At 54.7% G+C, this 26495-nt stretch overlaps 1 protein-coding gene across 9 annotated transcripts in view; it reads right to left on the bottom strand.

Moving 5' to 3' along the window:
• HSPG2 (heparan sulfate proteoglycan 2) overlaps positions 1-26495 on the bottom strand; it is a 101646-nt gene that overhangs the window by 54271 nt on the left and 20880 nt on the right. For 6 of the 9 annotated variants that reach the window (XM_082448287.1, XM_082448288.1, XM_082448280.1 and 3 more), the window contains exons 2-10: positions 11933-12068; positions 10664-10708; positions 4964-5073; positions 4804-4862; positions 4337-4497; positions 3124-3174; positions 2568-2696; positions 2106-2360; positions 1895-2014 (exon numbers count right to left, since the gene is read on the bottom strand). In XM_082448287.1, coding sequence (XP_082304413.1) covers positions 1895-2014; positions 2106-2360; positions 2568-2696; positions 3124-3174; positions 4337-4497; positions 4804-4862; positions 4964-5073; positions 10664-10708; positions 11933-12068 — 1066 coding nt within the window. The remainder of the gene's footprint in view (positions 1-1894; positions 2015-2105; positions 2361-2567; positions 2697-3123; positions 3175-4336; positions 4498-4803; positions 4863-4963; positions 5074-10663; positions 10709-11932; positions 12069-26495) is intronic. The other 3 variants (XM_082448283.1, XM_082448284.1, XM_082448285.1) reach the window with 1 other exon arrangement.

Below are 26495 nucleotides of genomic sequence, written 5' to 3'. Positions count from 1 at the left end.
CAGGATCACTCTCTCATCTCGCCTACATGACAACACAGCTGCCCTGACCAGGCCCAGACCCAGACTCTGCTGCCACGACGCTGTCCACAACGTCATGGTCACCGGTCAGCAATGAAGCACACTCTACCTGCATTCCTCAAGACAGTTATACCTGGCACGCCACAGTCACTCAGCTCCTCCCACAGCCAGCCACCAGAGAAGCACAAGACCCCTGGTCAAAGGCACGGCCCCAGTGGCCAGTATCTCTGGATGCCGGGAATACCTGGGCAGTTCTGGCTACTGGAAAGGTCTTGTGAGGGCCTGCCGCAGCCTGGACCTCATTGTTCTGTACCCCTCTAAGTAGCCTGACCTGAGGCAGCCATCTCTGGACTGGCCAGAGGCCTGGAGCTGGCCTGGCCCCAGGGCTGGGCCCCAGCTAGACATCTCTAGCAGATGGTAACTGACATTCTTTTTCTGGGAGACTGAGCTTGATACAGACACACAGGCAGGGACAGAAAGGGCAGAGTGGTGCAGGAGCAGAGGCCACCCGTCCACAGAGAAGGCACAGAGAGGAGAGCAGGAGGCAGCCACCTACTCCCACTCCCTCGGGGGCTTCTGTCCCAGCACCCCACGAGCCCCCAAAGTCATCTGGCTTTCATGTTCTCTGTTCTGCGCTCTGTCAACAAGGACTTGGTCTTCCTTAGACTGTTCCCCCGCAGAGGCCTCTGAGAAGGGCTTTTCAACTAAAACCCTCAATTACTTCTCTCTCCCAAGGGGCCATGTTGTCAGGCAAGCTTAGAGCCACAGAAGGGCATCATAAAACTCTGCCAGTCTGCAGCACGATGCTGCTTCTCTCCAGGGTTGGCTGCCGAGCGGGGAAGGTGAGGGGAAGCAAGGAGGAGAAGCTGGACCGGCGGACACTGGGAATGTCGACACGCACTCAAACATGTGACCCAGCATCACAGAGCAATGGTTAGAAGATTATCCTCAATCTTGGACTAATAAGCCCCAAGGTTCACCTCATAGGACAGAAACCACAAGATGCTACCTGATATGGTCTCTGACTCTCCAGTCTCACCCATTTGACTGTCATAATGTTTATAACATTGACTAGATGGATGGATGAGCAATGGATAGATGGCTGGACAGATGAAGAGGAGGAAGGAAAGATGTTGGCTGTATGAATGGCTGGCTGCCTGGAGAGCTGGCAAGATGCATAATGCATGGATGGATGATAGATGGACGGATGAAGAGATGGATGGCAGGAAGGATGTTGGACAAATGGATGGATGGATAGACAACAGATTGATGGATGATAGAATGGATGATGAAATGGACAGAAGGAAGGACGCTGGATACGTAGATAGGTAGACAGACTGATGAAGAACTTTGCAGATAAATAATGGATGGATGCATAGTTGGATGAGTGGGTGGGTGGATAAATGGATGCGAGGGAGGAAAGATGCTGGACAGACGGATGGACAGATAGATAGTGGATGGTTGAATGGTCACATGGATGAAAAGCTGGGCAGATGGAGGAACAAATAACTCAGAACCAGCTCTAGATGAAAAAACTCTAGGCCCGTAAGAGGAAGGCTTTGACTCACACATACATCAAGGACCCCTTCATCAAGGGACCCTCGTGTATCAAGCCTACTCGTCTGACCCACACACAAGCATATATGACAAAGAGAAGATGAATGGTAACAAAATAAATAAAGAGACATTAACCACGGGTAGTCTACTGCTTGCTACAAAGGCCAGCTCAGAGTCAAAGAGAGATAAACCTTAAAGTTTGTCCCCAGGGCCTCTACCATTCAGCCAGGGACAGCACACAAACCTACCCTCGAAGGGTCGGGGCTCGGGGAGCTAGGCCAATGGGCCGGGGGCGCCGGGCGGGCGCTGGGACACTCACGGCAGTCGGCTTCATCGGTGCGGTCCTCACAGTCAAAGTCGCCATCACAGCGCCACAGCTTGAGGGCACAGTGCCCGTTTCCACAGGGGAACTCGTTGGGTTCACAGGGTGGGGTGGGGCCTGGGGGGACCAGGCAAGGTTCAGCCAGCGGCCCTCAGTGGCCATCTCCCCACCCCCTGCATCCCCACCCACGCCCCTGCCCGGCCCTCACCGCAGTCCAGCTCGTCACTGCCGTCCCTGCAGTCCTCCTGCCCATCACACACGTAGTCTTTGGGGATGCAGTGCCCACTGCGGCACGTGGCCTCGTGGGGCCCACAGGGCACGGGCCTGCCTGGACTGGGGAACACAACCTGGGGAGCAGGGGTGGCTGGGAGCTGCTGTGTGACGGCTGCCTCCGGCTGGGACGGTACAGGTGGTGTCTCCGCCAGAGGTGCTGGCTGTGAGCTGAGCTGGGGGACCGGCTCCTCTGTGGACAGAGCCCGCTTAGCGTTGGCATGAAGGGGTGGCTCCTCAGCCCTCGCCCCCTCCCACTCCCCGGCCCTGACCCTGTCATCACCCCTCCGGTGTCCCTGCCCACCTCCCGCACCTAACCCGCCTAACCCCTTGGCCTGCAGCAAACCCTCCCAGCCCCGGACTGACTTGGAGGCCACCGTGTCCCCAGACAGCCCCTCACCACAATCGAGTTCATCAGACATGTCCCTGCAGTCAGGCCTCCGGTCACAGCGATACTCCAGGGCCACACACTCATTGTAGCGGTGACAGGCAAACTCCGCCTCGGTGCAGACCCTTGGGAACTGGGGCACTGCGGGGGTGTGGGACAGTCAGAGAGGCAGGCAGGAGGTTGGCAGAAAATGTCACGGGCGGCACAGGTGCTGCAGAGCTGGGAGGGGGCTTTGGGGCTCCGTGTCAGGCCACGTGGTTTCTGGCAGACTCAGTGAGGGCACAGAGCACGTGGTGAACACATCCACAGCACATGTGGGATGTGGGCTATGTGGCAGTGGCCTCACCCATCAGTTACACAAACCCCACACACAGTTAACACTCCACACCATGCAACGACCACAGCACACACGTGCGGGCCACAGCCAGGCCTAGAGAGGATGAAGAGGAAGGGGAGGAGGGGAGGCCTGTGGGCTGTGCCCAGCCATCTTGCCCTCATCCTTCCTTCCCCTCCATCCATTAGCTTCTCTAGTTACCCGGCTCAGCCTGGGTCTGGCTTACACTCTCACCTGGTGTCACTGCGGCCACCACAGCGGCCAGGGGGGGCGGGGGTGTCTGTGCTGGAAAGGAAGGTGTGATCAGCAGCCGTCCCACCTGGGACCCGGGGGCTATGGGCTGCAGGGCTGAGCCAGGCCCATCCTACCATCCCTAGCCAGGAGGACTCATTGGAAAGTGGGGATAAGAGGACTGGAGCCTCAGCAATCTTCAGACCTGGGCCTGGGGATGCCAAAGAACAAACTTGATCTTTGGGCACATTAATTGAGGTTTTACGTGCAGAACAAATGATTCACCCTTTTTTTCTGATTGGGTGACACCATGGTAGGGATGAAGTTTGTTCAGTTCTGGGTTCCACTTAGTCCGGGATGGTGACATTTCCCAGAGAGAGGACTGAGATGGAGACTGGGATGGGCTGGGAACTGTAGCTTGTGAGGAATGAACTGGGACTGCTTGGCCTAGAGAAGAAAACACTCAGGGAGTTGAAACAGGAGACAGAGGGTGCAGCGAAAAGAAAGCTGGGCCTGTATAAAATGGATAACTAATAAGAACCTGCTGTATAAAAGAAATAAATACAATAAAATAAAATAAAATTAAAAAAAGAAAGCTGGGCCGACTGAGGGTACGAAGGCCAGGCCTGCACATCTAACAGCTGTGTGGCTTGGGGCCAGTTTCCTGTTCTTTCTGAGCTGCGTTTCTCAGCTCGTCTCGTCACAGGTTCTGGCAAGACCAGCAGAGACACAGGGTTTGGTTTACATTCTGGCTTTTGCACTATCTGTGTATGTGGATTTGGATAAATCATTTTTCCTCGCTGGGCCTCAGTGCCCTCATCTCTAAAACAGGAGAAATAATATCTGCTTCATAGGAATTCTTATGAAGACTGAACGGTCAGTGAAGAATTGTTGGTTATTATTAAACACAAAAGTGTTTTTGGACTTGAAAGCACTGTACGAAGAAAGGAATTATTATTACCTATTGTCAACATAGAGAGGTTAATAGAGAGTGGAAATTGGGTCTACTGAGTACATGTTAGAGGAAACAGATGTTGCTCAACCCAAGCCAAGATTGCATAAAGATTGATGGGGCAGACTCACAAGGTAGTGAGCTCCCTGTCCCTAGTGGTGTGCAAGGCCAAGCTAGGAGAGCCCATGGTGGTGACACTGAAAGGGGGCCCACATGAGTTTGAGAAATTGGAGGAGGTGACCCTCAGTTCCAGGACAGGCTCACCTGTGCCCAGGCGTCGGAACTGGAATCCCTGGGGAGAGGTGATGTAGGAGGCGATGGAGCCACTGGAGATGACGGTGTGGAGCACCTCCTGAATCTGAGCCCCATCTGCATTCCCTTCGGAGCCCACATCCAGCTCCACAAAGACCCAGCCGTCCAGCTCCCTAGGGACGGGTGTGGGGGGGCAGGGCAGCAGGGTGAGGAAGATGCCTGGGGTCTCAGCTCCTCCCTTGGCCCCCTGCCTGATGCTCAGACCTGATCTCTTGACTCTCCCCCTGCTTCTGGATAGCCTGTACCCCATGCAAGGCAACTTAAAGTCCAAACTGTACCCCTACCAATTCCCGAATTTCTACCAATAGAAGTTCAGCCCATTAGGCCTCTCTTGCCTCCCCTCCTGGCACCCGGGCTCCTCCCCATCCTTGTCAGTCCCTCACCAGCCCCCACCCCCCACCCCAGGGGACCCTTCTCACTTGATGAACACCACACTGACAACCTGGTCTCCAGGAATCTTCAAGTACTCTGACTCCAGCTGGAGAGGGACACAGCACCATCAGCCTCCAGATCCCTTCACCCCACCTTCAGTCCTGCCCTGCCATACTCGGGGAGCTCCCCAAAGCCCCTTCACCTCACCGTGTCTACCACAGCCTCGGACACCTCTCGGAACTCCTCGGAGCCTGCATCCTCCAGCTGAGGGCTGTAGTCGATGGAGCGAGTGAAATTTACCAGGGCTCGGAAATAAACTGCAGAAAGGAGTGGTGGGAGGGTCACTATGAGGGGCCCAGCCTGGCAGGTAGTGGCCTCAGGCAGCTGGGCCAGTGGGTGGAAATGGGGGGGACGGTCCCCAGAGGCCTCTCGCTGAGGCTGACACCTGTGTACCCACAGCTGTGCCCAGCACTGCCTGTAGGAGAGCACATGCTGCAGTGGCCCTGGCAGGCCGCCCAGGGGTCAAAGCCGAGGCCCCACCCTTGACTGAATGGCTTCAACTAACAGGGAAAATGGCCCGATCCAGACACCAAGTGATAGTGCAGAAGAGACCTCCACTGGCTCAGAGGAAGGCTGGGTAAGAAGGGGTGGCTTCCAGAGCAGGAGGACCTGGCACAGAATTTTTTTTTTGGCCGCGCCGCGCGGCTTGTGGGATCTTAGTTCCCTGACCAGGGATCAAGCTCGGGCCCCCCACAGTGAAAGCACTGAGTCCTAACCACTGTATCGCCGGGGAAGTCCCCTCTTTTTTTTTTTTTGGCACAGAAATTACTCGAGAGTGACCGTGACATGCTTCCCCACCCCCCCATTCATGCCAGTCATTGCCCTCAGGGCTCAGCTCAGTCACCACCTCCTCCAAGAATACTGCCTGAGCTGCCCTCCTTTCCCAACCCTGGCTGGGTAGAGGCCTCTCCTCTGGGGGTCCCCCAGCCCCTTGGCTTCTCCCATCAGAGCACCTTCTACCCCACGTGGCATAGATCCTGCCAGAGCATCATCATAAAGATCGTGGGTTCTGAGGTCAGCCGCACATCAGGCATGGACCTTACCTCTCTGAACTTCTGTTTCCCTTTTGGTCAAATGTGCATATTAATTACATTTACCACACTGGGTTGCTGCGGGGAATAAATGATATCATGCTTAGAAGGCCATCTCCCTGTGCATGAAGATGCAGCGCCTGGCATAGAGCAAGTGCTAGGGAATCAGAAGCTGTTGTCATCTTTCTACTGCCAGACTATAAACTTGATGGGGGGAAACCTTGGATCTCATTCACCCTGTACCCCAGTGCTCGCATAGAGCCTGGCACAGAGTAGGTGCCTAATAAGTGATTGCTGAATAAATTCATAGCAGATTGGGGTGAGCATACACTTACAACTATTGTTTATTAAGCACCTACTATATACACTTTATGCACATTAAATCTCATAATGTTCAGAGTTCATAATAGAAGTTATAAATATGAGTTGCAAATGAATCATATATATGTACACACACACACACGCACACACACACACACACACACACACACACACACAGTGCTTAGATCAGAGCCTGGCACATAGTAGGGGCAATATAATATGAGCTATTACTATATGAGAGGCAGTATAGCTTAGTGGTTAAAAGCTCAGCCTCTGGAGCAAAATTTCCATTTACAATTAAAATAACTTAAAATTGCCCTGTGACCTTAAGCAAGTTACTTAATCTCCCTGTGTCTCAGTTTCCTCATCTATAAAACAGGGACGATGGTAGTGCCCACCCCAGAGGGCTGTTGGGAGGATGAAATAAGATAATGAATGTAAAATGCTTATGGCAGTACCTGGCGCACACTAGGGGCTGCATGCATTAGCTGTATTATCTCTGGTCTTTAAGACAAACTGAAGGAATGGATTTGGTTTTATTTCTTCCCATCTGAGAGAAGCATTCATTGCTTTATCGAATCTATATTGAAGGTCTTTCTTATGCTAGGCAGTGTTCTAGGGGCAAGGGATATAGCAGTGAACTTCATAAAGATCACTTTTTAGGGGGAGGAGAAAGGAAATAGAACAAATGGGCAAGGAATATATGGACTATGAGGAAAAAAAAACAAGGGCTGGGGGAGCGGGCGTGCTGGGGTGGGGGTAGGTCGTTACTTCCCCAGGGCGGCCAGGAAGGCCTCTCCGCAAAGAGTAAGGCACCGGGAGGCAGCTGAGAGAAGAGCACTCCAGGCAGAGGGGACAGCAGCTGTCCCTGAGGCAGAAGTGGGCTCTGAGAAGTGACAGACGAGCAGCGCGTGGGCAGCAGAGCAGGGAGTGGCACTGGCTGGGCCTGTCCTCTTTCCCCTTTACTCTGTCCGGCAGGTCCACAGGTGCGCACGCCCTCTGCGCCTGGACCCTCCCCCTCTGCGGCTCACGGAGCAAGTCCTGGGCGCATCAGGCAGCCTAGCAAGCACCGGAGGGAACTCCTGCACCAAGAGAAGGTGCTTGTGAGGGCAGCGCCGCCTGCACTGCATCACGGGGACCGTGCTGGGCTGGGCTCCGGGGTGCCGGGCGGGCGGGGCCCCGTGGGCTGGAGTGTGAGGGTCGCGAGCTTGGCCACAGAGGCCCCTTGTGAGCTGGCACAGAGGCCCATTGAAAGTCCCCCACCCTGGCCCCTGGCCTCAGCCCTGCGGCCCAGCGCGGGCGAGGAGGCCAGGCCTCTGCCCAGGAATGTGCCCGCTGTTGGGGGAGGGGGCTGAGGCTCCACAAAGCCCCTTTCTACTAGGGCCTGGGAAGGGCACGGACCCTGCAACCTGACCCCACCCCCTGCCTTCTCCCAGATCAGGGGCAGGTCAGGATGAGCACACCCCCTTTTCCACCCTGAGCGGCCTCCCCGTGGCAGGTATCCGAGGGCTGGGGCAGAAGGTGAGTTTCAGGAACCAGCCCCCAGAGCTGAGGGTGCTGATGGGGAGTGATGCAGCCCGGGGTGGGTGTGCTCTCTGGGCGCCTGCCTGGCTGACCAGCTCCACGCTGGCCCTCATCTGACCCCATCTGGACAGCTCAGTTGGAGCCAATGGCTGGAGGGACGGGAGGCCCAGAGCTGCCCGGCACCCCGAGTGGGGTGGGGAACGCACACCCGACCACCCCCAGCCCCGGAGCCAACTACCCCACCTACGCTCGATACCCAGTCCCTGCTCAACAGAACTCCTCCCCCACACACCTGGGCCCCCGAACCCCAGCCCAGTTCCTCTGGGTCCCCAGGATCAGCGAGGCCCGAGGCCCTGGCCTTTTCCCCGAAGGGTTGCTGCACCCATGCTGCCTACACCAGGGGTCCGGCCCACTGTGCTTAGATTGTATGCCCGGCTGGGGCCTGGCTGCCTCCTGGGCAGGGGCAGGGGAGAAGGTGAGGCCAGCTGGGGTGGGGACAGAGGCAGGCCTGGCCCCAGACCCTGCAGAGAGGTGCCTCTGACCCTCAAGTGTGACCAAGTGCAGGCTGGGGAGGAAAAGAAGACAAAGGAGTGAGAGGAAGAGCTGGGAGAGAGGAGGGGGAGGGAGAGAGGGAAAGGAGACTCCTCATCGGGCTCCAAGGCCATCACACCAGCCACGGGAGGGTGGCCCGGGGGTGGCCCAGGGCCTGCAGAGAGGGAGGTGAGGAGGGGCAGAGACAGCAGGGAGGTGAGGAGGGGCAGAGACGGCAGGGAGGTGGAGAGACCAAAGGGAGAGACAGAGGGGGGAAATGACAGAGAGACACAGAGACTGATGGAGACAGAAAACAGAAAGAGATGAAACAGACAGAGAGATGGAGACAGAGACACAGAGAGATAGATATAGGCAGAGACACAGAGAGAAAGTGGTGGGGAGAATGAGAGAGAGAAAAGACGAGACAAAGGCAGATTGGAAAGAGGGAAAGACAGGAACATGGAAGCAGAGATGCAAGTCCAAGAGGTGGAGGGAGAAAGGCAGCATGAGACAGAGACACACAGAGTAGGAAAGAGATGGCCCAAGGTAGGGGAGGGAGGGAGCAGGAGAGACATGTAGACAGTTTGTCAGCAGGACAGACAAAGAGACAGTCAGAAGGTGGAAAGATTGGGCGAGGGGAGGTGGGCAGGGATCCCAAGGTGGGGAGGCAGAGCCAGGAGCTGTCCAGGAGGGGGACTGGCCTGGGGGTGGCAGTCAGGGCTGGGACAGAGCCAAGGGGAGCCGCAACCCTGCCCGAGGGAAGGGGAGACGGAGGAGCCATCTCAGACATTCCAGCGTCGGGGGTTGGGTCAGTCAAGGGGTGGCCAGGCACGGCCCCATCATGGTCAGGATGGCCCTTGCTTACCAGAGTTAGGAAGGACCTGCCCTTGGGCAAGGCTGAAGCAGGCACACTGACCCTGGGAATCAGGGAGACTTATCTGATGCCTCGTGGGCTGAGATTCAGCCCAGCTGCCTGGACCTGCCCCGGGGGCAGCGGGCTGGTGCCAGCGTTTGGGTCTGGAGGGCCTAAGGCCCCACATCTTCCCATAGATCAGCCCCACCTACAAGGAAAGGCTCCTGCCCTGCCCTTGGGCCCTCCCCAGCCGCTGCTCCCCATCCCCATCCTTCCCCCACCTCTGGCTTCTCCTGCCCTCATAGCTGCTTCTCATGGGAGGAGGTGGGCTAGCCAGGACCACTCAAAGCAGGTGGAGCTGCTGTGAGCAGCCCCCTGGGAGGGGCTCTAGATATTTCTGAAGGGACAGTGTGGACTGGCCCAGGGCCTCAGCAGGCAGACTTGGCTTAACAAGAGGCAGCTCCCAGAGACACATCAGCACAGGCCATTCTGGGGTGTGCATTGTGTGCATGGGGCCCACCTGACACCCACACACAGGCCCCACCCAGCTCCCAGGCGTCTGTAGCCCTGCGGAGACCTACACGTGGAAAAGCTTCAGGCAGTGTCTGCGTCCCAGGTGCTGGGAGGTCACAGTCAGGACTGTGCCACCCAGGGGTCAACCCTCCTATCCATACTGGCCCGGTTAGGATGCCACCCTCTGGCATTGGGATGCTCCTGATACGCCAGCTGTAGGCAGGCAACCCCGTCCCTGGAGGGACCCAGGCCAGACTCGCCCCAGGCCTGCTGGGGTGGGCAGCACAGGGATGCAGCGGGGCCGCCCAGTGGTGACTCTGAGCTGAGCTCCATCCTTGGCCCTGATCACGTTGTACCCAGGCACTGGCTCCCAGAGAAGGCAGCAGGAACCATATGGAGCTGCTGGGTCTTGTCCCGAGTAGTTCCTTCTCTCGCCAGAATCCCAGGGTGGGAGGAAACAGAGACTCTGAGCCCTGGTCCCAGCGCTGGGCCAGCTCCTGCTCTGGCTATGCACTTGGAGTGCTGGCAGAGTGGGCAGCTGATGGAGGCCTGATTCCTTTCTCTCCAGGAAGCCCAACCCTCTTTCCCCAACCCAGGAACTTTGGCTTCCCAGCAGGTGACCCGACCTAAGGCAGGTTCCCTCCCAGGTCCAGCTCTTGGCTTACCCGAATGTCTGTGCCACAGAGCCCCTCTGTCCGCCCACCCCTGCCTGGGGTCCCCAACTCTGCAGCATTCACCCCCAAGGAGGGCTCTGGGGAAGGACTCCACAGCTGAGCCGCCCAGGGAGGTGAGAATCTGGCTTTGAATGCTGAGTGGCTGACTTTCAGTCCCCATCAGAACCGGGCATTTCCCAGCACAGGCAGGCACAGAACCTGTCCATACCCAACCTTGCAGGGACTGGCCAACCAAGGCACACAACTGTCACTCAGCGGGGATGAGACCATCCCCATGGCAGGCACAAGGAGCCCTCAAGGCCCTCAGTCCAGGAGATGCCGCCTCTGTGGCTGGGAAGACCTGCTCTGGGGCTTCCCCGGGGGCAGGATGGGGGCCTGTGCGATGCCCCCAGATACTTACCCATCTGGAAGTCCCCGCTGCCCAGGTCCCCGCTGCCCACACCATCTACAAGCAAAAGAGAGACTTATTCAGCAACAACTAATCTTTGTTGAGCACCTACTGGGTGTCAGGCACTGTTCTGGGCACCTGGCACACGGTGGGGAAGGTCATGAAAACACAGCTGTTGCCTCCTCTCCACACTTCGGGAGGGCCGGCCTGTAAAAGCCAGCTTGGAATTCTCCATCAGAGAGGGTGTGGACCAGGACGGATGGGGTGGCGGGGGCCAGGTCAGACTGGCCTCTAGGTGACAATGGGAGGAAGTGGAGTAGGGGGCCGTAATCATCCTCTACTGCGTACTGCCCACCACCTGCCCCTTAGGTCCTGCTCAGTCTGGGCCGTAAGGAGAAGCAGGCACCAGTCCCGGGTCACACAGTTTTAAGTGGAGGATCCTGTGGTCACTGGGACCAGGGCTCAGGACGCACGCAGCTTTTAGCCCATCTCTTTTTTTTCTGAACTAAAAAAAAATTGAAGTATAGTTGCTGTACAATATTATACAGGTTACAGGTATACAATATAGCGATTCACAATTTTTTTTTTTTTTTTTGGCTGCGCTGCACGGCTTGTGGGATCTTAGTTCCCTGACCAGGGATCGAACCCAGGCCCCCGGCAGTGAAAGCACCAAGTCCTAATCACTGGACTGCCAGGGAATTCCTGTGATTCACAATTTTTGAAGGTTATACTCCACTTATAGTAATTATAAAATACTGGCTATGTTTCTCATGATGTACAACATATCCTTGTAGCTTATTTTATACCTAATAGTTTGTACCTTTTACTCTACCGCTATATTGCCCTTCTCCCCTCCCCTGTACCCATTGGTAACCCACTAGTTTGTTCTCTACGTCTGTGAGTCTGCTTCTTTTCTGTTATATTCATTAGTTTGTTGTATTTTGTCGATTCCACATATAAGTGATATCATACGGTATTTTGTCTTTCTCTGTCTGACTTATTTCACTTAGCATAATGCCCTCCAAGTCCATCCATGTTGCTGCAAATGGCAAAATTTCATTCTTTTTTAGGGCTGGGTAGTATCTCATTGTATATGTATACACCACATCTTTATCCAGTCATCTGCTGATGGACACTTAGGTTGCTTCCATATCTTTCTTAGTCCATCTCTTGAGGTGCCACCTTGGGCAAGCATCCTGGAGCCTCTTTAAGGACCAGTGGGAAGAACCCCAGTTCCGTCCGTACCCCTTCCACTCCCAGCCACCACAACCCTCTGCTCACCTCCGGAGGCCTCATCAGCCAGGAAGTCCTCATCATCAGAAAGGTCTGAATAGCTCCAGCCAGCACGGCCCACTGTGACTGTCTCTGCATCCTCGGGCAGGGACAAGCCATCATATGCCCTCAGCCCACAGGTTACCTGTGGGACACCACACAAGCAATTGTGTCAGACTCTCCAACTCCTGCCAAGCCCAGGACACCTCTTCTCACTTCAAGGGGGGGCCCAGAGTCCCACCCCAAGGCCCTCCGGCAGTTAAATCAGACATGGTTTGGCAAAGACAGTCAGGCTGGGGCTGTACCATTGTTTTTGACTCAGTTTCCCCAAATCTCATTAGCCCCTGCATGAATCCTCAAATAAACTTATAAGTTTGTTTTGGGCCACACTGCGCGTCTTGTGGGATCTTAGTTCTCCGACCAGGGATTGAACCCGTGCCCCCTGCAGTGGAAGCGCGGAGTTCTAACCACTGGACCGCCAGGGAAGTCCCGACAATAAACTTAAAATCACTTTGGTAAGTGATGACTCTTCTTCCTTTGGAGAAGGCAAGTGATATCCAGGACATGAGTTAGTGAACAGGGAGACACAGGCAGGTAAAGGGTGACCGGGGCCAGCAAAGATGGGGGATGTGGGCAGGTGACAGGGTGGCCAGGGGCAGCATGGATGGGGGACGGAAGCAGAAATGGAGGGGAGGTCAACTGAAGCTGTTGCCCCCAACAACAGCCCCCCGCCCCCCCGCCCCAGCGATCTTGGCCACCTCTTTCTGCCTTGGTCTGGCCTCCAAATCTCCAGGCCACAGGGAACACATTGCAGCCATGTTGGAGATCAGCTCTGGCACTTGTGGCCACACTGACAGGATCATCTGTGCACCCAGAAGCGGGGGTGGAGCCCAGCTGCTGGGCTGGACCGGGGGCAGGTCAGGCGTGGTGTCAACTCATGTGACCTCGGGCTGCAGCTGAGCCCAGCACAAGCTCCGCCTCGGGCTCCCGTTCCACAGAGGGGCGGCTTGGACCCCGCACCCTGCAGGCCGGCGCAGAAGGGCCCCAACAGCCATGACCCCTGCCTTTCTTGGGGACGGGTGCAGACAACGAAGGCCTCTTTCCCCTTAGATAAGATTGAGGTGTTTCCAGAGGAGTTTTACAAGATAACTTAGAGGAAAACAAACTCAGCGGAGCCCAAGGGAACCCCAGAGCCCCCAAGCACAAGAGTGCATGGATTCACACACCCAGCCCAGATGGCCTGGCGCGAGTGTCTCAGGCCCTGCCCTGGCCTCAGCCCTATCTGGGGAGCCCAGCCTGACCAGAAGGAAATAGTCTCACTTGTGAAAACCAAACCCGGCCCTCACTGGCTAGACAAGGTGGTGGCAGCAGCAGAGAGGGCCAAAGAGAAGAAGAAAAACAAAGAAACAGCCAATCCTTCTCCCTCCCTGCTTCCCCAACTTCACACAGCCCATGTCTTGGAGCCTCTGGCCTTTTCTCAGCTGGTGCCTCTTTTTTTTTTTTTTTTTTAAAGAAATACTATGAATGATGGTCTTTTTTTTTTTTTTTAATTTATTTATTTATTTATTTATTTATGGCTGTGTTGGCTCTTCGTTTCTGTGCGAGGGCTTTCTCTAGTTGCGGCAAGTGGGGGCCACTCTTCATCATGGTGCGCGGGCCTCTCACTATTGCGGCCTCTCTTGTTGCGGAGCACAGGCTCCAGACGCGCAGGCTCAGTAACTGTGGCTCACCGGCCCAGTTGCTCCGCGGCATGTGGGATCTTCCCAGACCAGGGCTCGAACCCGTGTCCCCTGCATTGGCAGGCAGATTCTCAACCACTGCGCCACCAGGGAAGCCCCCTCAGCTGGTGCCTCTCTTGGAATGCCCTTCCTCCTTTTGTTTACCTGGCTAACTCCAGTTCATCCTCCGAAACTCACCTAAACATCATCTCCTCTAACTACTCAGTAACAAAATGGAACAAACTCCATATAGGCCTGGAAACATGGAGGAATCTCAAACACATTATGCTGAGTGAAAGAAGCCAGACACAGAAGACTCCATAGCATATGATTTCACTTATATGAAACCCACGGGGGAAAAGTCTAATCTATAATGACAGAAAGATCTGTAGTTGCCTGGGACCAGGGGTCGGGTGGGGCTGTCCGGGAAGGGTCACAGGAAACCTTTTGGAGTAACGGTCCCCTGGTTATACACAACTCATTCTCATTATTGAATTGTACACTTAAAGTGGGTATGTTTTATTGTATGCAATTTACACCTCAATAAATATGACTCAAAAGAAAATCTCCTCTGGGAGGCTTTGTCATGACTCCTTGGCCTTTCCAGCCACCTCTGCCCCTAGGCTGGGTTCTGGGCCCTCCAGGGCTCACACTGTAATGGCCTGTACCTCCACTGGAATGACAGCACCTTGAAGGCATGGCCTGTGATGAGCTCATCTCTACCTTCTCAGCACTCCATGTTCAATAAATGCTTGAATAAATGAATGGACAAAAGTGTCATCACCTATTAATTCTAGCTGCTTCCTGAACATGACTTGTTCTGAAGGTACCACCCACCCCTGCGCAGTCTATATGCATCTCCCTCCCAGGCTGGGAGCTCCCTGGGGGGAGGGGCTGGGTGGTCATCTTTGTGTTTGCAGTGCTATCAAGCCTTGCGTAATGTCTGCACTGCCCATGTCTTATCCCCTAAAGCCCCTTCCCCGCACAATCCATGGGCATATCCCTCCTCCTGTTCCTTCTTTTTTTTTTTAATATATATATTTTTGAATTCACATGTATTTTATTTCATTATTTTTTGGCCACACCGCGCGGCATGTGGAATCTTAGTTCCTCGACCAGGAATTGAACCCGCGTCCCCTGCATTGGAATCGCAGAGTCTCAACTACTGGACCACCAGGGAAGTCTCTCCTGTTCCTTCTTTCCCCTCCCTCTCCCTCTGGACAAGTGCCCATTCCAGCCCTGGGTGGCCAGTAGACTTCTGGGCCATGCCCATGAGGTCTGCATCCAGGAATAAGCCTTAGAACCTCAAGGAGCTGGTGAGAAATAGATTCCTGGGCTCCTTCTCAGAGCCTCTGAGTCAGACTCTCCCCACTCCAGCTGGGAGGGTTAAAGTCGTGCGTGCTCAGGGGATTCTGACACTCACGGGTTACGAACCACAAGACTAGTCCCCTACCAGGGGTTCTCCCTCCTCCCCTGGGTAGGGGTAGAGGGCAATGTTCCCACTGTGTTGGGGGCGGGGGTGGTCCTGAGAAGGCCCTGATTGACCTAAGGGGAGTGAGGCTAGGGCTGGTACAGGGGCACTGACACTGGGCAGAGGAGGTTAGAGGGGCAGGACCCTCCCCACTTGGGGAGGGCTCTCTTTGTGTCATTGCCACCCCCTCTCCCTCCCCATGGAAGCAAGGCCGTGGAGGGCATGCATGGTGCACAGAGATTCCTGGCACCCCCTAGACACCAAACCGCTGTCTGGAAAGGAAAATCCTGGTGGTAAGCAAGGTCTAGAGCTTCTCCCAGGGAGGGAGAGGCCACCGGGGCTTGGGAATGGACAGGAAATAGCAAAGAGAGATTCAACTTGGAAAAAATGCTAGTAACACACATCTGCAGTGAGAGGAGAGAATCCAGAGCATGGCGGGTCCTGGACCGAAGCCCCTCCACCCCAGGGACCCCAGGAAATGGTCTCTGTGCATGCCAGCCTGCCCTTGCTTGCAATCCCTACCCCAGGACCCGAGGCTTTGGGGTCAGATAAGGGCCTACAGCAAGGCACAAGCCAGCAAGAGCAGACTTCACTTGTGAAAAGCTGAAGATCAAAAGGTTTTAACAGCTGTATTTTACATCTGGGAAGGGAGATGAAGCCAGGCTGGAAAGAAGCTTCCAGAAAGAGCCCAAAAGAGCCTGAGACTTGACTGTAGAAGGGAATTTGGATTCAGAGCTGGAAAGTCCAGGGTCTACTTGGGGAATAAAAAGAACTAACATTTATTGAGCACTTACTATGCAGCAGGCACTCCTTTAAGGATTTTGTAGGTGTTAACCCAAGTTAGGTGTTAGGTAGCCCCACTGTAAAGACGGGGAAACGGAGCAGAGTCAGGAACCTGCTTGAAGATCTAGCACAGGGTAGAGCTGGGATCTGAACCCTGGTGGTCTGGCTCCAACAGCTAAGTCCTTACCACTGTGCCACACCACCTCTGTAACGAAGGCTGTGGAAGAGACGAACCAACTGAGGTCACTGAGAGTCACTCCCACAAAGCCTCTCAACTGCAATCCACAGTTTACAGAGCATTTCCTCAGCCTCAGTGTCATTTGACCCTGACAATGACCCCCTGAGATGGATGAGCTGGTGTGGATGGCCCCCACTGGCTGGCAGAGTCAGGATTGTCCCAGGACCTCTGAGCTCCCTACCCCAAGCCCCTGCTCCCCAGGAAAGGACATGGGGCTGGAGCTGGGCCTCTGGGCTGGCCATGAGGCCCAAGCAGTGGGCAGGGCCAGGAGGCCCAGGGCTGGCCAGTCTCCATCCCCAACCGGACCAGCTCCCAGGATGGCTCATGGGATGCCTGAGCTGGCAGCGTCCTGGACCCATACAGTGGGTGCTTAAGGTCCCAAGGAGGGCCATCAGTGGCTCCAAGGTCAAAGGCAGAAATAGAACCCAGGTTTCCTGCACTCCAGACTGTCTCTGGCTGTGAGTGAGCCCTGCTTCCTTCCAGAGGAACCCAGTACTTCAGGCAGGCATCGGAACCGGATGGCGGGGCCAGAGAGGAGGGGTCCAGAGGGCAGACCTGGGTCAGAGAGGAAGGAGTCAAACAGAGAAGGGGATTTTCCAGACCCTGCAGGTTCCTGGTGAGGGAAAGGAGGGGGAAGCTGACTCACACAGGCCAAGGACTGTTCTAGACTGCTAGGAACAATTGCGTGCGGTGGAGGTGTGGGCAGAGTGCCCCCCCCCACACACAATGGCCAGGCATTCCCTGAACACAGGCAGGGTGAGGAAGTGGGGGGACCAGACAGGCAGGATATCAAACAGACAGGGGACTTCTGGGAGGCACCCACTCTCAGAGGCTGGGTTGGATCCAGGCCCTCCAGAGAGGATGAGGTAGCACATGGAGCCCCAGGTCCAAGTCCTGCAAAGGCCCCTTGGGGACCGGGGACATCGGCTGCGCCTTCTTCTCCTGGCCTGGGTGAGGATGCAGAAGGAGCCAAGGATGTCTGGGAAGAGTGTGGGGGTGAAAGGTCAAGCCATGAGAGAGGGGTACAGAAGGCAGAGGTTTTGGGGTACAGGGGGAGGTACAGCTACAGACAGTGGGTATGGGGTGTGGGGTTTTAAAAAGGAGTTTTTAAGTGAGGATTGTGGGTCTTGTAGAGGTTACGTGTATAGACAAGAATTTCTGGCGCTGCTAAAATCAAAGCTGTAGGAAGAGACGCAGTGACAAGTGAAGAGACGACCGTAAGAATGGTCATTGCCCACAGAGGGCTTTCTCCATGCCAGGCCCTGTCCTAAACACACTCAATTAATCCTCACAGCAACCCGGGAGTGCTGGCACTACAGGGTCACTATCCCTCATCTGCAATAAGGGAAATCCAAGGAGCTCTGAAAACCAAGAGTGGTTTTTGTTTTGTTTTGTTTTGTTTTGTTTTTAATAAGTTTATAGCAAGCTCATTTGGTGTCAAGTCCTGACCTAAACTGACATGAAGCTATTAATAGCTTATTCACTCCACTTAGGGTAAACAGTCATACATTTTGCTGCAGCAATATTAATGTGTTTGATTATGGGGTGTTACCCCAGACTCTACCGAGGATGCCACATCACAGCTGGCACATGTTCTATGTCACCTTTCTCAAGTTTGGAAACTTCTGAATTCCAAAACATGGCTTACTCCAAGGGTCTCAATTGAGGGATTGTGAACTTATAACTGTTATTTCCATTTTGCAGGCTCAGAGATGGTCATCTGTGTAAATGGGATTAAGCATGTAAGTCATTCAGCCTGGTACCTTGTATACAGTAAGTGCTCCATAAGCATTAGAATTAGTACCATGCAGGGGGTACAGGGTAGAGGTGAAGGGCTGAGAGGCGATGAAGCGATGCACGGGGGCGTGGGATTTGGGCTCAGGCCTAGGGTCACCTTCAGGTCTGGGATGAAGGGAGGGGTCTAGCTCTGCTGCCCAGGCCCTGGGCTGGCTGGCTGGGCAGGGCCCTGGCTGGGGGTGAAGCTTGGTTTCAAGGCTCAAGTTGTCTGCCTGCTCTGAGGTTGATTCTGGGAGGACTGGGGGACTTCGGGCTTCTCCAGAGACATTCTTCCCATGTCTTGGGCAGCCAGCCCATGCTCCCCCCACCTCCCCATGGTCCAGGCCTGGGGCTGAGCCCTCCACCATCCCACAGCTGGGCAGGAAGGCCTGAGTACCGCAGTCCCCAGGGTGGCTGCAGCTGCCTGGAGTGAGCTCACTCCATCAAAATCCAGAGACAGCGTGCGGGTGGGGGACAAACGAGCCGCTGCCTGCCCACCTGCCTTCTGCCAGCACAGACTCTGCCCCTTCCCCGATCCAAGGCGGAGGGACCAGCAGAAGCGTGACCCGAGGCCCCCGAATCTCCAGGGAGGAACCCAAACTCAGACAAGTTCCTCCTCCCACTCTGCTATGATGCAGGCTCCCAGATAACCCTACGAGTGCTCCCCCCACTCTGCTACAACCCAGGCCCCAGATACGGGGTCAAGGTGCCATGCCCCACCCCCAGGCTGCTGGGTACCTTGTCCACGGGCAGCAGACGGCAAAGGGGAAGGAATCTGTCAGGGCAGCACTTTGTTGTGCAAACTGCCAGGGGCGGGAGGGCCCAACACAAAGGCCAAAAGGCCTTTAATCCCCTGGCAGGCTGAGAGGGGCGCCGGGCCGGAAAGGAGGCGGCCGCAGCCTCCTCTGGCATGCCTGCACTGCCCGTGCCACTCGGGAGCCCTGCCAGCTTCCCACACTTGGGTTCCCAAGGCGGCAGGATCTTCGCCAGCCAGGTGACCAGGAAGGACACAGATCCCCCAAATAAGGAGAATGGCCGAGGCTCATCAAGTGCTCACCATGTGCAGACGCTGAGATAAGGTCTATACAAGGCTTATCTCAAGCAAACCCGCAAACTCATAAGGCAGATACTGTTGGCTCCCCCACTTTACAGATAAGTAAAGAGGCTCAGAGAAGGGAAGTCACCTGCCCAAGTTCACACAGCTAAGGCAAGAGAAATCCAGTTTGAAAGTGGGGCCCCTGTGCTAGCTCAGAGGCACAGCTGCCAGCAGGCCCCTCCTTCTGACCCCTGCCCTCTGTACCATGGCCTGGAACTTGGAAAGGCAGCATTCCAGCCAGCGTCCTGAGGGAGTGCTGAGGCCCAGTCAGGGTCTTCAACCCTGGACAAGGGAGTGGGAAGTTGGGGCCTGGTTCTTCTCATCCCAGCTCTGCCCCAAACTCACCATGTGACCCTGGACAAGCCCCTTGACACCCTTCCCTTTTAGCAAACTGCAGCCATCTCAGTCAATGTGAGCCAAAGCACCAGGAGGACAGGACAGTGATTTTTATGTTTTGATCATTGCTGCATCTTCAGAACAGACAACACATAGTAGGTGCTCAATTAATATCTGCCGATTGAGGGACTTCCCTGGTGGTCCAGTGGTTAAGACTCCACGCTCCCAATGCAGGGGGCCCAGGTTCGATCCCTGGTTGGGGAACTAGATCCCGCATGCATGCTGCAACTAAGAAGTCCGCATGCTGCAACTAAAGGATCCTGCGTGCGGCCACTAAGACCCGGAGCAACCAAAATAAATAAATAAACAAACAAACAAATATTTTTTAAAAATCTGTTGATTAGGTGGCATGGTGAAAGAATGAATGAATGAACAAACGAACTTGCCCAACAACCCTGAGGTAGGAATTAGCCCATTTGACAAAAGAAAGCAAAGTTCAGAAACAGAAAGTAAGGACTTGCCCAAGATCACACAGCTAGCATATACTAGAATTATCTCTGGGCTTCATTTCCCCATTGGTAAAATCGAGGCCATAACACCTCGACACCAAGAGAAGCAGGGGACTGAATCACACACTCCCTGAAATCCATCCTAGGACACCTTGCCCTTGGATAACAATCCTGCCAGGTCTCAGTTCTCTTGGTGATAAAAATGGGAGCAAAGAACCCTGCTTTGTTTGCTTCCTTCCTGGGGCTGCTGGGAGAGACAAGTAGAATGAGGGGTGACCTTCTTTGGGAAGTGTGGCCAAAGACCCTGAATCTGTCTGGCCCTTTCCCAAGTAGACCTGACCCGGGCTCTGCCTTGAAGGCCCCTCTAATGTAGCTGGGGTGGGCGCCCGAATGGGTCTGCTACAGCCATGGCCGAGCAAGAGCGCTTTATCCCTGTGTCTCAGAGAGATGCGACCGGTGGGGCAGAGAGGGTGCACAGCCCCGATTCTAGGCCACCTTGGCCTCTTTCTAGCTGGGTGGGCTCAGCTTCCTCATCTGTTAAAAAAGGGTCATCAATCAGACCTACCCCATAAGGTTCAATTCCAGTCACTCTGACCTCTACTTTTTGGGCATCTAATAGGTGTTGGCCCTGAGGATAAAATGAGGAAGTAGATGGTCACGGAGCTCCGTGTGCCTAGTGGAGACAGACCACGAAACCGAGTGATGACAACACAGTGTGCAGAGAACTCTGCAGAGGAAGGACAGGGGCTGGGAGAGCCCAGAGGAGGGTCCGCCCCACTTAGCGAGGCTGGGTGGAGGTTGGGGAGGGTTTCCCAGGGGAAATGACAATTCAGCTGGGTTTGAAGACGATTTTGCCTAAGCAGGATGGAGAAGGGAGACAGAGTATGCACCAGGCAGAAGGAAGGTGGGCTGAGGGACGGGAAGAAGTTTGGTGCAGTGGGACATGGTGTGCCAGGTGGCAGAGGATCAAAGGAAACCAGCCCTGAACGGGCTTTCCCACTAAAGAGCAGTGCCCGTTTTTGTGCTATTGTCACGGTGCTGGTCACAGAGCCCAATTCTCCCAGTCCCCCCGGAGTTCCCATACTCTCTTCCTGCTCTTACACTCCAAGTACGGGTCTCCCCCGGTGCTGAGTGTGCTGCCTGCCGCTTACAGGGAGGAAGCAGGAGGCTACTGGGAAATGTCTTTGCCCCACCCATGTGCCAGGTGGGGCCACTGTGGTGGGAGTGGCCGAGTGGCAGCTTCCGTGCTGGGCCGCCCAGCAAGAAGGTCCCTGGGGGTTGAACGTTATCCACCAAGTACTGTCGGTGCCAACAGCACCTGTAGTGTTCACGTGCCTGCCTCCTGCCCGCAGCCCGGTTCGGTCCTCAGATTCTCTGGCCATGGAACACTGGCGTGCCTGTGTGCCTTCGAGCCCACACCAACCTGGTTGGGTGTGCCCACGCCTTCTGGGGTCACGACCCACAGATTTCATGAATGAAGCCCCTGGCACAGCGCCAGTCCTACGGGAGGATGCGGGGAGGGCTCCACACCTTTTCCATGAAATGAGACACCGCTAACAACAATGAACCTGAACAGACTAGGTTAGGCCTTTCCACTGCTCTCGACTCACCAAAGAATTAGGAAAAAAGCCCTTATTATGGCCAGCCAGGTCCCGTGTGATCTACCTACACACACGTGTATACTTATACAGACCTCTGCACTTCCTCTCCTACTGTGCCCTCCCTACTCCCTGCCACATTTGTCTCAACAGTTCTCAAACACACCAAGCCCCCACCCACCTCAGGGCCTTTGCACTTGCTGTGTCCCCTGCCTGGGACACCACCCCCAGGTGTACACATTCCTCTTCCTCTGGTTTTTGCTCAAATGTCACCTTTAGAGAGACCCACCCTGACTATATCCCAGGTCCAGAATCCATTATAGTTGGCTCTCTGTCGCTTCCCTTACTTTGCCTCAGACGACCTCACCACTTAAATTCTACCCTACATTTTACATGTTTATCATCAGCTCCGTGAAGGCAGGGACTTTGTCCATTTTGTTCACTGCTGAATCCCCAGCCCCTAAAAGTGCCTGGCACACAGGAGATGCTCAATAATATTTGTTAAATTAATGAATGAATGGGGTTTACAAATCAAGAGACAGGCTTAGAAAGGTGACTTGCCCATGGCCACAGAGACGTTGAAGCCAGACCCCTGGTTCCAAACAGGGAACTCTGTTCTACCTGAGCCCTCCTCCTGCCATCTCTGACGCCTGGAGCTTTGCAGCCAGGAGGCCCATCTCTGGGGGCACAAGAAGCTGTCCATGGTCACTGAGGAGAGACCTGCCCGCTGCCCAGACCAGCATCCCAGGGAATGGGTGGGGATCTCAGAGGCAAGCAGGCCCGCAGCTCTGGCTCCAGGGCCTTGCGCAAGGCAGCCAGACAGCCAGGTCTCAGTGACTCCATTCCTGCTTGCTCCCGTGGGCATCGGCAACAGGAAAAAACAGGCTGGAATGGCAGCCCAACAGCTGCAGCCAAAAAGGCCAGCTCCCCCTGCCCCCGGGGCTTTCCTCATCTGCTTCCTGGAGGGGGAGGAGGGGCAGGCAGGGCCAAGCCCATGGTTGAAGATAGGCCTATGGGCAACAGAGCTGGAAATAAGAGGAAGGGCCCCTTCCTTTTGAAGCACCCCCCTGTCCCCTTTCCTCATGACTAGTGTCCATTCCAGGGCACAGTAACTCCGGACAGCAGTAGGTATGAGGGAAGGTCATGCAGACAAACACCTCTGGGAAAGGCCGGCTGCACAAAGCTGAGCTGGTTCCCTAAGTCCTAAATGTCCCAAATACCATGATGAGGGAAGGGGGACAACTATTTAGTGTTTCCCAAATGTGCTTAATTTGGAACCCTTTCTTCATGCAGACCTCATGGGACTAGGGTTCCACAGAACATACTTTGGGAACACCCACCCCAAACATCCGCCTTTCCCTCAGCTAGCTGCCAACTAGCTCTCCCAAAGTAAGGCTTTAGATGTAAGCTATGAGCCACCACCACAGGGGTTTTGAAAAGGGGGTTCCTGAAGACAGAAAAGCCCCAAGGCCACATGAGAAGTGCTGACAAAGGAAAAGCAGGCCAGGTGACAGCTAGCTGGTGGCAGGAGGATATGCTCTCTCCTGGGGTGGGAAAACCCAGACAGGAGCTACTCCTTCCCTCCCTGGCCATCAGCTGCCCTCTCAGAAGATGAGTCCCTCAGAGAGGACAAGGAGGGTAGCCCAGCACCTGGTCACTCCCAGTGCCCTAGGATCAAGGAGAAGGTCCCAGGGCACCCACGCCCAGAGACAAAGGGAGCGGAGTGATCGAGGGAGGGCTCAGCTGCTGAGTGCAGAGATGGGGACGGGGGATTGCTGTGGGCGAGGGGAGGTGGGAGGGGTTGGTGGTCCTCCAGGCAGCAGGCGGGCCATGAGGGATGGAGAATGGGCTTCCAGCTCACCTCGATGTCTTGGGCAAGTCCCTTCCCCTCTCTGGGCCTCAGGCTCCCTTGTCAAATGACGCAGTAGGCCTAGATCACTGTTTTCCAGTCTGTCCTCAGGGGGTGGGGGGGAACAGGTAGAGTTTGGGCCCCCTCCCCCAAATACTCACTTCAATAAAAAACAAATTCCATCTTTTCCCATTTTATATTCTGACCTTCTACATAATACATCTGGTTCAGTCCCTGGTTAGCTGTAAGTAAGTCACTTCACCTCTCTGTGCCTCTGTTTCCTCAGCTGTAAAATGGGCATGATAATTTATAATAATAGTATCTACCTCATAGGGTTGTTGTAAAATGCTAGCACATGGTGGAGGCTCTATAAGTGTTTGCTGTTATTTATCAAAATATAATAGTATTTAACCAAAATACCATTATTTTGATTGAAACAAGGGTTTCACTGCTTAAAAATAAGTTTAAAAGTTTTCAGCTTAGACAATCCCAAAGGTTCCTTCTGGCTTTGCCATTTTATGGCACTGAAACCCTGAAATGTTAGAATTCTAAAATTCTAGGCTGTGACTCCCACCAGCACAGAGAGCAGGGCTCGGGGAGGGAATTACAAAGTGAGGACCAAGCCATAAGGAGCAGACTTCAGGAAACTGACCAGCGAAGGGTTACCATCTTCATCATCGTCATTTACCTGTTTCTACTTCCCCCACTACCCTGTTCCAGAAAGACTCAAAGCAGCTTACAAAGATATACACGTAACAGCAAGAGAAAAATCAACTAAACATGCATAAGAAAAACTGTATTACAGCAGACAGGGCCTGGACTGGAGTGAGACGAGTAGGGGGGAAGCATGTGCTCAATTCTGGAGGCCTGGGAAAGTGACAATGCATTAGGTTCTAAGCTTTCCAGTGGTCAATGGGAAGAAGGAAACCTGCCCGGTCCCTGGATTCTGTGTCCCAGGAGGTAAAAACAAACCCGTTGCTTAGAAGAAGCACAACTGGGCTTCCCTGGTGGCGCAGTGGTTAGAAATCCACCTGTCAATGCAGGGGACACGGGTTCGAGCCTTGGTCCGGGAGGATCCCACATGCCGCGGAGCAGCTAGGCCCGTGCGCCACAGCTGCTGAGCCTATGTGCCACAACTGTTGAGGCCCGAGCGCCTACAGCCCGTGCTCTGCAGCAAGAGAAGCCACCACAATGAGAAGCCCGTGCACCGCAACGAAGAGTGGCCCCCCGTTCGCCGCAGCTGGAGAGAGCTCGCGCGCAGCAACAAAGACCCAACACAGCCAAAAATAAAACAAATTAATTAAAAAAAAAAAAAAGAAGCAGCAGCACAACTATTCCTGATACTGACAGCATGAATGTCCTGAGGGTAAAGATTTATCTGGCACCCTTCTTTACCCTTGCCGGGGGGGCCAGCATCCCACTGACCATGACCCTTTGACAATGAGGTCAGGGGCAGAGGCCACAGTGTTCAAAGATCCAAGAGGCTGGAATGGTGGTCCAGGGAGCGCCCCCAGCATCCTCGGTCTGGGCAGGATTACCCATCCCTCCCCATGCCTGAACACAGCCAGTGCCCAAAATAGCCAGAGCAGGAGAGGGTGCCAGGAGGCCCGGGGCAGGGGACCTGGCTAGGCCTGCCCACAGAGGAGGGCCCAGTGGGCCAAAGCACACACATCCCTGGGGTACAAAGGAGCACCTTCACTTGGGCACATGGCCCTCTCTGGGAGTCCCCCACCCACCAGGCTCCCCCCTTGGCTGCACGTTGCTCACGCAGAGTCTAGGCAGCTGCTCCACCCTTTCCACAAGGCAGGCCTTCCTGCAGGAGCCAAATGGAAGAGTCTTCACAAAAACACCACCCGTACCCTATAAGGAAGTGCTTGAAGACCTTCTCCTGCTCCCCACCTCCAAGGTCTGCCTCCCTCAGGATTCTCCTGGATCTCCCCAGCTGTAGGCCAAGACAATGGGGGCTATTTTGGGCTGCATGGGGTATTTAAAGCTCTGGCTGGGCCTCATTCCTGGGGAACAAGAGGCCTTGACCTCCGCAAGACCTTCCTGAAATTGTTGCTGCTCATCTTGTGGTGGCTGTGTCCCAACCTCTCCCGCCAGGCCTTAAGGCCCCGAGGGATGCCGCACAAGTGCCTCCTCCTCCAGGAAGCCCTCAGGGCCACTACCTAAGACCCTTGGGGGAGCTGGGTCCTGGCCCCTGCTCAGCCACTGATCTTCTCAGCCCACACTTTCTGCATTTGCAGTTTTCTCATCTGCAAAATGTGGATAATACCACCAGTATGTGTAAAAGTACTTGGAGGCTTCTGTGGTTAAAATGAAGCTGTGTCTCCCCAGCTACCATGTGGGGGAGAAGGTAAGCAGGGTGGAAATCTTGTCTGTTTTGCCACTGCTCTTTTTCTAGCACCTGGCACACAGTAGGTGCCAAATAAATATCTACTGACTGATATAAATATTTGTGGAATGTGTCTGTAACCCCCACAGAACCACCCACAGTGCTGAGTACACAGGTGGTTAATACTCTTTGGTGATAATATTGCCAGATCTCATTTTGGGCACTTGGACCATGCCAGGCCTTATGCTAAGTACTTTACATTGATTATCTCATTTAATTTGCTCAGCAATCCCAAGAGGTCGGTACTATTATTATTTTATAAGCAAGAAAATGCGAGTTCCACTCCAAGTGGTTAAGGAGTTTGCCTGGGGTCCTAAAACTACAAAGCAGCCTAAAACTACAAGTGGGAATCAAACCCAGGAACGCTGAAGTCTCTATAATCCTGCACAAAAACACCCCCAAGAAAGGCAGTGGGGTGAGCACTGAGCTGGGAGCCAAGAGCCTGAATTCAGCCATTCAGTAGCTGTGTGACTTCAAGCAAGTCACTTGGCCTCTCTGGAACTGTTTTCTCTTCCATAAAAACAGGAGCATTTATTCTTGTTCCTTTGTGTCATTAGTAAAATCAAAGGGATTAAGGGATGCGACCATGTCCCCCATGTTAGCCCCAACCCCTCCCCAGGGTCAGCAGTTATGAAGGACGGTGGGAAGATGTCCTGGAGAGGACGGGGGTGCCCACTGCTGGCTCTGGAACAAGGCTTGGCAGCGGCTGACAACAGCTGGTAAGAGTTCTGGGCCTGGCCCAAGTAGGGGGAGAGGGGTAGGCTGAGAGGTCACCTCTGGTCCTCCTCTGTCACCCTTCCCTG

Source organism: Balaenoptera physalus, assembly GCF_965194825.1.
Source record: "Balaenoptera physalus genome assembly, chromosome: 1".
NCBI classification, from domain to species: Eukaryota; Metazoa; Chordata; class Mammalia; order Artiodactyla; family Balaenopteridae; genus Balaenoptera; species Balaenoptera physalus.
The sequence above is the reverse complement of the archived record's forward strand: the minus strand, read 5'-3'. Positions and strand labels throughout refer to the sequence as shown.